Source organism: Lutra lutra, chromosome 9, assembly GCF_902655055.1.
Source record: "Lutra lutra chromosome 9, mLutLut1.2, whole genome shotgun sequence".
NCBI lineage: Eukaryota > Metazoa > Chordata > Mammalia > Carnivora > Mustelidae > Lutra > Lutra lutra.
Genome location: NC_062286.1, coordinates 26,151,203 through 26,164,143, shown reverse-complemented (window position 1 = coordinate 26,164,143; position 12,941 = coordinate 26,151,203). Strand labels below are relative to the sequence as shown.

The 12,941-nt window shown below is 34.2% G+C and overlaps 1 protein-coding gene across 1 annotated transcript in view; it reads right to left on the bottom strand.

The window, feature by feature from the left end:
- The window catches only part of BIRC6 (baculoviral IAP repeat containing 6), a 237,681-nt gene that overhangs the window by 115,748 nt on the left and 108,992 nt on the right, over window positions 1-12,941 (bottom strand). Inside the window, 11 exon segments of the mRNA XM_047746606.1 lie at window positions 798-953; window positions 1,590-1,773; window positions 2,665-2,880; window positions 3,717-3,848; window positions 7,935-8,002; window positions 8,005-8,061; window positions 9,561-9,698; window positions 10,422-10,555; window positions 11,040-11,259; window positions 11,864-12,210; window positions 12,652-12,860. Of these exon segments, the coding sequence (XP_047602562.1) occupies window positions 798-953; window positions 1,590-1,773; window positions 2,665-2,880; window positions 3,717-3,848; window positions 7,935-8,002; window positions 8,005-8,061; window positions 9,561-9,698; window positions 10,422-10,555; window positions 11,040-11,259; window positions 11,864-12,210; window positions 12,652-12,860 (1,861 nt within the window).

Here is a 12,941-nt window from a genome sequence, read left to right as displayed (position 1 = left end):
TCTGCTCTCCAATAAATTAATTGAAGTCCAGAGTGAGGATACACTATAGAAATTAAACCAACTATACAGCATGATAAGTGCTATCAGAAACCATCTAGAGTAGAAGGCAGCACCAGAGGCGGTCTCCAACACTGCTGCTGGTGGTGGTGGGAAAAGCTTACTGCAGAGGGCAAGCTTTCTGTGAATCATAGATAAGGAGTTCATCTTGCAAATAAGAGAAGGAAGTCTATTTCAGATAAAGGGAATATCACATAAAAAGGATAAAATTATGAGAGAACGTTAAGACTGAGAAGTGACCAATGGATGAAATAAGCACAGCCCCAGCAACACACACAGCAGTAACTAAAACACTCTCTTCAAGAAAAAGGGAGCAAAGATTGCGTATGCTAAGATACACATACAGTTTTTTAAAAGGCAGAAAACAAAGAAAGAAAAAAGAAAGAAAATACACCAAAAAGGCTGGATCTTAAAGAATTAAGAGCCTTTAACTTTGCTATCTTCACCAATGCATATCTTTAACTGTTTTCTAGATTTCTTGAACAGAGCCAAATCAGGACCATATCAAAATAATTAGGACATTATGAAAGGACAGTGTTTTATTATAACAAGAATTCATTCAGAGAATCAAACTGAATGTATTTATCATATTTAACCAATCTGGTTACTAAGGCCAAAGCCCTAAGACAAAATGTGAAAATTATCTACTTCATTAAAATTCTTAATTTTGAATATATTTTTATTAAAAAAAAAAAAAACACTCAGACTATCTTAAATAAAACACAATTTAAGGAACGTACCCGTTATATCATGTGTCAAAGGTTCATCTATAGTTTCCAGCAACTGAACGGAAGACTGCTGTAGGGAGTCATCAGAGTCCCCAGCTGTCGCAGCCACGTCATCGCTCACTGTCCCCTCCTCCATGGCTTCTGCAGCTACTGGGGCCAGCAACTCCCCTGTATGAAAGAAGTCATAACTATCTGAGTAAGTTACTAACAGACCTCTAAAACATATGACAACATATTTTTCCTCCAGTTTAGAGAATGATGGCATGTATGTGGTACCAACTATAAAAGAGTCGGAGGCAAAATATTCCCCACCTACCTAAGGAAATGCTAGGACCCACTGCATGACCTTCAAATGTTAAAGACAAGTAATACCGTGCTTACAGAAAATGTGTAATATGAACAGCAGTTACTGTAATTACTTTACATACACTAACTCGCTTACTCCAAACAACTTTGGAAGGAAGATACTCTTATTGTCCTTATTTAACAGATGAAAAACCTAAGGCACGTAGAGCTCTCAAGGCCACATAAAGTACTGATAAGCAGCCCATTATTGATATTAATAATGAAACCAACTAGCTATAATATTCCTGTGCTTTAACAACCTAACTCCTCCACAAAGACTTAACATTTATACAACTGTCAACATAATTAAATACAAAAGTAATTCTAAGTAATTGCTAAGGCAGTAACATTAAATAGACCTTTTCCACTTCGGGGGTTATAGTTCTTTTTAAGTGTTACTTATTCAAGCTATGACAAGCTAATTTGGACATACCCTTTAAAAAATAAATCTGGACAAACCTGCTAATATATCCTGTAGCATACAAGTTAAGGAATACTGAGCCCAAGCACCACCCCAAGATATATCTCCTCTATTGAAGTCAGTTCCAACCAAAAGTAATAGTAGTCTTTCCAGCTGAGGTTCATTGACAATCTCACACAGATGTATAGTCGGCCTCGTGGCATTTGCAATACGTGCAAGAACCTGCAATACATTTATGAAATTAGAGCAATTACAGCAATTACATATGTTTTCTCCAAAACCAAACTGTTGGAATAATACTTTTCAATGATGAGATATGTTTCTGGCATCAAAATAACTGCTTGAAAAAAAAAATTGCTTGAGAGGGAATACAAAGAAATGTATTTTCATGATCAAATATTAAAATCTCATTAAAAATTATGGAATAGTGGGATGCCTGGGTGATTCAGTCGGTTAAATGTCTGACTTGTGATTTCTGCTCAGGTCACAGTCTCATGAGTCTGGGCTCTGAGAGCAGCCTGCTTCAGGATCCATGCCCAGGGGAGAGTCTGCTTGAGCTTCTCGCCCTCTGCCCCTCCCCCCAACGTATGTGAGAGCTCCCGAGTGTGTGTGTGTCTCTCTCTCAAAGAAGGAAAAATCATTAAGAACAAATGAACAAAATGAACAAAAAAAAAAACCCAAAAAAAGCCTTCTTGGTGGAATAGTTAAAAATAATTTTTTAAAAACAATGAATATGCTACAAGAAGGCCTTCAGGGTATTAAAACCCTTTCATTACCATAATTTGAAACTTATTTGTATATTTCCCTATTTTAATTAAGAGAAAAAAGAAGCTTGCAGATAGATATACCCACCTTATATACATTTCAAATCTACATTAACTTAGTTTTAACTAGGTTAAATATAAATCACATCTCCTAAGAAATCATCTCTTAAGAAGTGTGACAAAATATTTTTTAAGCCTTTCAAGGCACAATAAAAAAAATTCCGACTTACATAAAGGAAAACCAATAAAAGCACTATTATAACTTAATCAAAACCAATTAAGAATACATTCTTTCTTTTTCTTACCCTCTCAGTCTGTAATTATAAATTATGCCTATTAGTTTACTTACCTTACAAACAAACAGTAAGAGATCTGCATGACATGTAAAATCCATGGAGAGGAGAAACAGAATAAGTTTCTGCACTACTGAAATACAACGTTCATGGGCCAGGGTAAATGGAAGTGGTTCTATCTCTGGACTTTCTTTTGTTGTTGTAACTTCTGTGTCTAAATTAGAACGGGACCATTCTGCTGTCCGACGTAACCTAATTAAATCCTTGAAGTGCTACACAGAAAAATTTACAGTATTTAAATCAGTGTTTGCCAAATGAAAATTCTTCCAGTATAAATTTATTAATGGAATGAAAATATTCACTCAGGAAATTCACAACTTCTAAGGAATAAAATTTTAGATAAACCATAAGATTCCACATAAGATTATTAAAAGCTATACTGACCAATATGCCTAAAGTCCTATTTAGAGTAAGGTACTGGACTTATAACAGAATTTCAGAAAAGTGAAATTCTATATTAAAGCTACATTAGGTCAAATCTAACATCTTGAATAAAAATTACCAAAGTTTTCCAAACATAATTCATAAATAGTGGATGGATAAAGAAACCTATGTAACACAACTTTAAGTATAGAGTATTAACTCAAGTTATCTCAAAATATGATGGAATAACTATAATCTCATATTTATAGAAACACAATAAACAAAACTAGTTGCTACATGTGTTATTCCCCCAAATTAAAAAATACATGTTAAGTTGTATTTTAAAATTTTATTTACAAATCAATGGATTTAATTTTCACTTAAGAACACATTAAGAAAACTGTACATTTCCTTGAAACTTTTATTTTTAATTTACTGGCACACAATCCACTTTAAAGGGAGCACATTGGAAACATAATGTAAGTCCACATTTATCATATATTTCCTTGAGTTAAAAGCTATCTTCCTTCAAAAAAAAATGGTTTAGAATAGATTTTTTCATTGATAGGCAGAATAACAAAACCTTAAATTTCTTAATTATTATTAAAAATATTTAACTAAATTGAAATATTAAAAAGGATAGTGACTGTCCCAAAATAATTACATTAAAAAGCAAAGATCATACCTTTGAGGTAGCCTGCTTTAGTTTTGCTTGCTCTACCAGAAGTTTGTATGATGATCCCTTGTTACTTTGTATTTTTTCTTTTTCCATCTGTTCCACCAAAGCTTTCTGTTTAGCTTTTAGTAGGTTAAGTTGCTTTAAAAAAAAAAAAAAGGAAAATTAATCTAACTTTTTAACCTAAATTAAGCTAACAGTGTTAAAAACAACAAAGTAATTATATACCTCATAGATTTTATCCATCCAACTGATGGAATAAATTATTCCCTGATTTAGTTTTAACTGTGTTGCTGATAAGTCATTTCAAATCCCAAATGATCTGTTCATGTTATAATTAAGACTTAATTCCTCACCCATGGGAAAAGGGAAGTAAGTGGAAAACTTTCTTTATGTAAGCCACTAATGAGAATGATAGATACTTTCTAGAGGAAAGTAAGTGTTCTTAAATATATGGGGAAAATATTTTTATTACACAATATTCTTAGCTTTATTTTTATGGCAATCTCCCTTAAGAGTAGTAAATTTTTTAAAATGTCTTTGTTATTTTTTTTTAAGGTTTTATTTATTTATTTGACAGACAGAGACCACAAGTAGGCAGAGGCAGGCAGAGAGAGGAAGGGAAGCAGGCTCCCTGCCGAGCAGAGAGCCTGATGTGGGGCTCGATCCCAGGAATCTGGGAGCATGACCTGAGCTGAAGGCAGAGGCTTTATTAACCCACTGAGCCACCCAAGCGCCCCGTCTTTATTATTTATTAATTAAAATTTTATCCAGTTAACTGTAGATATATAGTTCTAAGAAATAAGAGAAATCTCTTTGACACTTTATTCAATTTCCTCCAACGACAACAATTTGTAAAGCTGTAATACTGCAACAGAGTACTGACATTGTAAAATTCACCAATTTTATTCAGATTTCTCTTCACTTCTACTCGAGTTTATGTCTCTGTTTGTGTACTAGTTCTACATATATGTAGACACATGAACGGGCACGATAGTACTATCATCACTAGGATCTCTCATGATGTCCTTTACATTGCCCACCCATGTCCCTCCTATCCAATGGGCCCAGTCCCTAATCCCTGGCAACTAGTTAGTAGCAATGAATCAAAACAAAGAAAAAAATGTCTGCACAGAAGACCTTAAAAATCCATTAAATGACTTAACCACATCCCATATAAGGCAGAACATTATTCTAAATAGAAAGTCACTAAAAAGTGATAGCCATAATTATAAATGAATACTTTAGTTAAGAACGTAATAAACCTACTACTTCAGAGAACATTTCCTTAATTTCCATTTTTTTTTTAAGATTTTATTTATTTGACAGACAGAGATCACAAGTAGGCAGAGAGGCAGGCAGAGAGAGGGGAAGCAGCAGGCTCTCCGCCAAGCAGAGAGCCCGACACAGGGCTCGATCCCAGGACCCTGGGATCATGACCTGAGCTGAAGGCAGAGGCCTCAACCCACTGAGCCACCCAGGCGCCCCTTAATTTCTACTTTTGATAGCTGTTTTTGTTATCAGGAAAAAAATTAACTACCATAAAGAAAAAAACTAACTAATATAAAGAAATATTCACTGGGCTGTAATCTCCATATATAAAGAAAAATGTATCCTAAAATAGAAATAACATACACATTTATTAGATAACCAACATATGTGTGTGTAAGAGCTACTATAAAACAGTATTTTCAGAAAACTGTCCTAAAAGTTCAATGATAGAATGTGACAATTACAATAAAAAATTTTTTAAATTTATTTCAAACCATAATCTTAATCAGCAACTTTAATTACTATAAAAAGACATTTTTTTCCTTAAACCATTTGAGAGTAAGCTGGCAACATGCTGACCAGCCACCCTTGAATACTTTAGTGTCCATTTCCTAGAAACAAGATCCTTTCCTGCAATCATAATAAAACCATGAGAAACAGAGAATACTGATACACTACTACCAACTATGCCTCACATCCCACTTTAAGCTTTTCCAGTCCCAATAATGTCCATCATAGTAAAGAATAAAACAGTAATATTTTATTAAGAAAAATCTACTGGGTTTATACTCTAGGTTTATTTTCCAACTTCATATCCTAAATTAAATACAGCAAGCATAATGTTAAGTGTTCAATAAAATCAGCTGATTTTTTAAAATGCAAATTATTACCACATAAAATTAGTTAAGAGTAAAAAAAAAAAGAGTTGAGGGAAAAGCTTTACATCATTTTTCCTGCAAAAGATCAAATAGCTCACAGCTAAAAAACTTTTAAGTGAAAATAAATAATTCAATGCTAAGCCCATGTTTTTAAAAAGGCCTAATGCTTTCACAAACTTGTCAGATCCAATGGATTTTCATATAAACTCTAATTACAGTTCAAATCAATTATACAAATATTTATTGACAATACACTAGGCTCCATACTATGTATCAAGGATATAACATTTAACCCTGTATATGCTGTAAAAGAAAGAGAAAGACCCATTTTAAAAGGTAGTAACAATAAAGTAATGGCTCCTAAGAATCTGATATCAGGTATAAATTCACTATTACACAGTAAAATGTGTATACACAAATTTTATGCACAATTTCAAAAGCGATCATGGAACCAAGTGAGAAAAAAAACCAGATATGCACAAGTGTCCTCCCATAAAAACCACATTCTAATATATGACTTTGTGTTGAAAGATTTAGTGTGTCTTCATGCAAATGTTTGCATGATAAGCAGATGAAACATATATGTGCATCTGTGTATATTTCAAAAAGAAAAAAACCAACACTAAAGGGTTTATCAACAGGCAAATGGATTAAGAGATTCTGTAACATTCATGGAACGGTGTTCAAGAGTTAAAAAGAACCACGGATACACTCAATATGAATGGATCTCAAAAAAAAAATCATTTTGAGGGACGCCTGGGTGGCTCAGTGGGTTAAGCCGCTGCCTTCGGCTCAGGTCATGATCCCAGCGTCCTGGGATCGAGTCCCACATCGGGCTCCTCGTTCTGTGGGGAGCCTGCTTCTCCCTCTGTCTCTGCCTGCCACTCTGTCTGCCTGTGCTCACTCTCTCTCTCTCTCTGACAAATAAATAAATAAAATCTTTAAAAAAAAGAAAAAATCATTTTGAACAAAAAAAGCCAGGTATAAAAGACCACTCTGCATGACTCTTAACAATACTTTAAGAAATGATTTACTCACCGTGACCTGCACAAATTTCATGTTAACAAAATAAAAGAATCCCTACCAAAATTTATGATGAATATAATGAAAGGATAAAATATAGGACACATGGGGAATATACTGTATGGGATACTATCCTAATTTGGAAGGCAGCTATGCTCACCACTGTACCACCAACACATACTACCCTAATTTGGGAAACAGAGAGGTCCTCTTGGAGGAAGTGATTATAAACTCATGCCTAGTAAGTTAGGTTATCTCAGCAAAAGAATAATCTATGTGTCTGGCAGCCGGGCACGGGGGGGGGGGGGGGGTTGCGCGCGTGGGCGTGGGGAGGAAAGATACTTAACTATATGCAAAAGTCCTGGATGAGAAAAATGGGGCTGGTGGTTCATAAATTCAAATTCAATATGGCTAGACTAAAATTCAAACGTGTAAGTTACAAAGAGGGACCCATGATAGAACCCTGAAGTCCTGTTAAGGACTCTGACCTTCCAGCACAGGTCAACTGGAAGCTATCAAGAATTCAAGAAAGAGGGGCGCCTGGGTGGCTCAGTGGGTTAAAGCCACTGCCTTCGGCTCAGGTCATGATCCCAGGGTCCTGGGATCGAGCCCTGCATCGGGCTCTCTGCTCAGCAGGGAGCCTGCTTCCCTTCCTCTCTCTCTGCCTGCCTCTGCCTACTTGTGATCTCTGTCTGTCAAATAAATAAATAAAATCTTTAAAAAAAAAAAAGAATTCAAGAAAGAAATGATAAGGATTGAGAAAGAACAAAGAGAAACACCTTGTTACTAGACAAAAAAAAAATGATGGTCTCTTATTTAGAACAGTATTGACAGCGAGGGGAAGAGGTAGACACTTTAAAGGACCTCACCAAAAATTTGTAAACTACAAACTGTTGCCATCTTACAAATAAAGAAGCTCAGTCTCAAATCTGTTAAACAATTTCCCTAAGTACCTCCTTAAACAGCATACCTAACACCTGATAACCACAAGACTGTCTTATGCAACTTAAAGCAATGTTCTCAAACATTAAAATAAAAAGCATACTGAAATTACCTGTTTATGATGACTAGCTGCTTTCCTGATTTTTCTGGAATATAATCTATCAAGGCTACTGCTGCCTTGGAAGACCTATTTATGCTCTGAGTGTGCAGATTATTATTAATAAAACTCCACTGGTTACCTGAAAGAGCAAGAAAAGTTTTATTAGTAATTCTAGTAATGTGATTTTAAAGTACTTTCTATACCCAGAAAACACAAATTTATAAATGTGTCAATCATGACAAAGCGGTTTTAAAGAAAATTAACCATTATTAGGAAATCGCTAGTAAGACTTGACCCTAGAAAGCTACTCTAGACCCTAAATGACTCTAAGATCAGAGTTTTCTGTCTCCAATATTTCCTTTAAGATAACAGCTATTTTCCTCCACAGTTGTTTAAGATTAATTTTTAACAACACACCTCTGATGTAACTCAATTCAAAAACAACAAATGGCTCACTACTGCCTATTTCAAACCCAAGCTTTTGTGTAAGGACCCAAAAAGAGGATATTCAATAATTTGACTTAATGAATGCAAAAATAAGTTAAAAAATCATGTATGTAGCTCTTTTTCTCATTTTTAAAAAATGTGTCCAGACTATTACTTCAAGTATCATTCTTCTGCTCAAATCACACTTGACCCATCTCCAATTACTTGTTCATGCCTGCTTAACCTAAGGACATCTTCTATTCTCTACTATCCACTTATTAAGTCAGTTCAAATTTTTCAAAACCTATAAAAAATGTCTTCCACCAATGCATTTCCACAGTATCTGAATGATATAAATAAAAACTAAGATCTCTGATACTGTAATATTCCAACTTCATGTAGTAGTTATATGTAACTGTATAGATACCTCTATATCCTATGAGTAAACTGGCCCAGAGACTCTAATATTTAAGACATATTCCCTCTACATGGAAAAAATTCCCCACCCTTTTCCCAAACGTAATGTGCACTAAAATCAACTGATTCATCGATCTATAACACACCTTGAGAGACCTTTTATTAATACTAGGAACCTGACAATGTGTAAAATTCAAATTTATGGCACTTAATGACTGTATTTAGATATAAGATGTAGCTATTTCAAAACCTTTATGAAAATTGTTGTTAGCCTGGAAGTAGGGGAAGAAAATAATTTGTCATGCAGTTGGATATCATTTAATTTGAAAAATTTTCTATACCTCAAACTTTTATGAAGACTGAAACTCAAAAAAACACCACCAATCTGGGAACTTCTGTATCTAAGCACAAAAGCTCTTTATACGCATTTAGAACTCTACTTCTTCTTATTGATAAACAGAATGACATGCTATACTCAAAGAACATAAAGAACTCTTCACATATTTCATAAATTCACTTACATGTATGCCATTAAAAAGTGTTTAAATGAGCATGAGGAAAATAACCTCATGAAAGACATACTTGTACCTAGACACTACAAGTCATGCTCAAATAAGGGGCTGGTCCATAAAGTCCTTCAAAAATAAATTTTATCCTTAAACAGATTCCCAGTAAATTAATTCATATTTTACATAAATTACATACAGCTGGAAACTCCAGGCCAATAGCCAGTTCTGGAACAACTTCGTAGTCACTCAAAATCCCCACCAACAGATTATTATAAACTTCTGATACCTGTCAGAAACCTCTCCCTGTCTTTACCATTCAGAGGCTTTTTTGCAGCTGCTGCTTCATCTTCAACAGTGGCCACATAATCCAGCAATCTGGATACCAGCATCACAACCCAACTGATCATGGGAATATCTAGTACTCCTATACACAGATGACAGTGGAAAAAATAATCAGGTGACTCTAAGATTTCTAATGAAGTCTGAGAAGATAATTATGAGATAAAACATTTTATAAATTAAAAATATACCACATCATTACTAACATTAATATTTACTTATAATAAGCCTCAGAACTGGAACCTGTGGCCACACACTGAATCTAATGGAAGACAAATGTTTTATGTTATGAAAATAGATTCTTGATTATAGGTTGAATCCAAGAGACAATAACTTATAAATTAGGGAACAGGTATAAGGTCCAATTCTCAGACTTCCAGGTAACTAAATAAAAAAAATCTCTCAACTTCCTAATCATATATAAACTAAGTTTTAAAGCTTTTGTTCCAGTAACAATTTTGTTGCTCAGATGAAATACATTATGAATGACCAGAAAAGCAACCATACCTAAAACTGAGACTTAATGAAGAGTCCGATTTTAGTTATGACAATACAGAAAAAACATGTTACGATAGTTTCCAGGTTCAAAATTCAAATAATGAAAAATAGATTTATAAAGCAATAACCATATGGCAATCAGTCATATGAAAGTTTACATTCTAAATTCTAAAAAGTCTAGAGCATGAAAGTGTTAGCAAAGTGTACAGCGATGAATATTTAAAAAAAGTACTTCACAACCAGCCATTTTATAAAAGCAGTATTTATAGGAATCTTATGTTTTACTAAAGACAACCACTTTAAATAATACCTTCTGTTCTCCTATGCATGGGTAACTGTGGCTGAAGAGGTGACAACAAATTATCCAGCAGATTAAGTAAGCTTTCTAATACTCCACTATTACTAAGTGATCTCTGACCAATGCAGGAAAGTAACATGAAGACCCTAAAAAAAGAGATATAAATAAAATACCAGTATGAATCCATTTGCCCATTTAAAAAATAATTCACACTGAAATTTAACAGACAAATGATATGATATGTGATTCTTAGCATGATTTATACCTGGAGTTACAATGTTAAAATTAACTCTTTTCAAACTCTTGGTTATATTTCATAACTATATCCATACAAAATTTTATCATAGTCTCAAAAGAATACATGTAACACATAAAGTAACATAATCTATAAGGAAATACTTGTAAACACAGATCTATAAACTCCACAGATGGAGTCAGGAAACTAAAAAATATAGTCTATTGTATCACCGTATAATCTTCCTCAATATGTGCGTTGCTGGGCATTCCCAAACCCTGGTAAGATGTGCTTCATTTAACCACTCAGGATCAATCCACATGCACAGAATTTCAAAATCTGAACTCTGTGAAAAGTAGAAATTACTAATAAAAATTCCGTATTTTCTGACCTACCTATCTTGTGGAAAGATGAGAAGCTGCTCTGAATTGTACAATTCCTGAAGAACATTAGAAAGAAACTGACCCCACCATCTTTCACCACCACAGAGTTGAACAAGTAGAAGACCAGTATGCAACCGTATCTTTGGGGTTCCACTGATGCACAAGTGTTTAAAAAGCTCTTCACAGGCCTGGGCATGAAATGTGCTCTGCAAAACTGCAGGAACAGAGTGTCCTATTACAGAACAGAAAACAGTAAAATTTCCTATTTAAGCGTATGCTGTAATATCAGTATCAGCATACCTAAATACGCTTTTTTCTTAACAGCAATCAGTAACCAATTATAATTCTATTTATTTTGCTATTCATTTATTTATTCTTTGTATGTAGAATTTTAATTGTTAAATGCTGCGAGAGGAGAAAAGCTAGCATTTGAATCAACTATATTTCTTATGTGTGGGGTTGGGTGATTCAGATAGTTGAGTGTGTATATCTGTGTGTGCATGTGTAATGACCAAAAATAGCTCTTGATTAGAAAATGACAGTATACTGTTAGCAATTTATTAAGTTTTCACCATAACTATATTTAATATTTTGCCAGACGAAATGATGTACCACATCCACAGTGAAGATTCGAGTTGAAAATCCATTTAAAACAAAAAAAAGGAGAAATATGGGAGAGAAAAAAGGAGTTAACCAACAAACACATTTCATAAGTGCTCACACAGAAAGAATATCAAAATGAACAATACTAGCAAATACTAACACAACAAAGAAAAAGAAACAAAATCGTATCAAACACATTTCCAGCATTTAAAGAACTGAAGCCAAATACAAACCATTGGAAGAGTGAAGAAGACTGAGCAAAGTGTCCAGTAAGTATCTGATGATGGTCCGCAACTGCTCTGTGGAAGAAGTCTGAATTAAATCTTTTGGATCTGACGTTTCACTTAGTATCTTCCGACTTGCACCAAGAGCTACTTTGAGCCTCTGCACTGCATTATGAGCCAAATTCAGTTGAAGTTGTAGCTGAATACAGTCTTGATAGGCAGAAAAAACTCTACTGTCTTCTTCAACTGCCTTGTCTGGTTTTCGCAAAAAGTATTGTGCATTGTTAGCACTGTTAAGAGGAGGAAGATCGATACTTTGCAAAAGAGTTTCCAGTCGATGACAAGCTAAGTTATACCTGTGAATAAAAAATGTACAAAACAATTCCTGCAATGTTCCATTTTACATATATGTACAAATGCACACTAAAAATTAAATCTCTAAAACATGTTAACAACGATTAAAAAGAACTATTCCTTTGTTAAGTACTAAATGAAGTCAATTATCTAATCATAATATTGTAATTTATCAAATATTGTAACATTCTAGCTTCCTACTTCCTTTTCTTTTTCTTTTTTAAAGTTTATTTATTTCTAGTAATCTCTACACCCACTGTGGGGCTCAAACGCACAGCTTGAAGATCAAGAGTCACATACTCCTCTGACTGAGCCAGTCGGGTCCTCCAACCTTTTGTTCTTCTCTATACATCTATGCAAAGATATTTCTTGAAAAATATATGTAAGACATACAAAATAAAGGGTTTCAGTAAGATTAAAATATACTGTAATTTTCTAATAACCTGCACTGTATATCCTCCTGTAGAGCAACCATCATTGCTAAATGCTGGTCAATTTCTGGTTGGTTTGCAGATTCACCCTCTCCCCTTAAAGGATCATGCATTAACTTCAGTTCGCTTTCCCAAGGCAAGATATACGTATGACCATAGTAAAATCCTAGGGGGATTTTGGCTCTGGCATTTGTACTCCCATAACGTCCAATGACAGTGATCTGAAATTAAGAGAAAAATGAAACATGAATATACATACACATCCATCTGCAAAAATAAAATTCGGAGCAATGTGTAAGAAA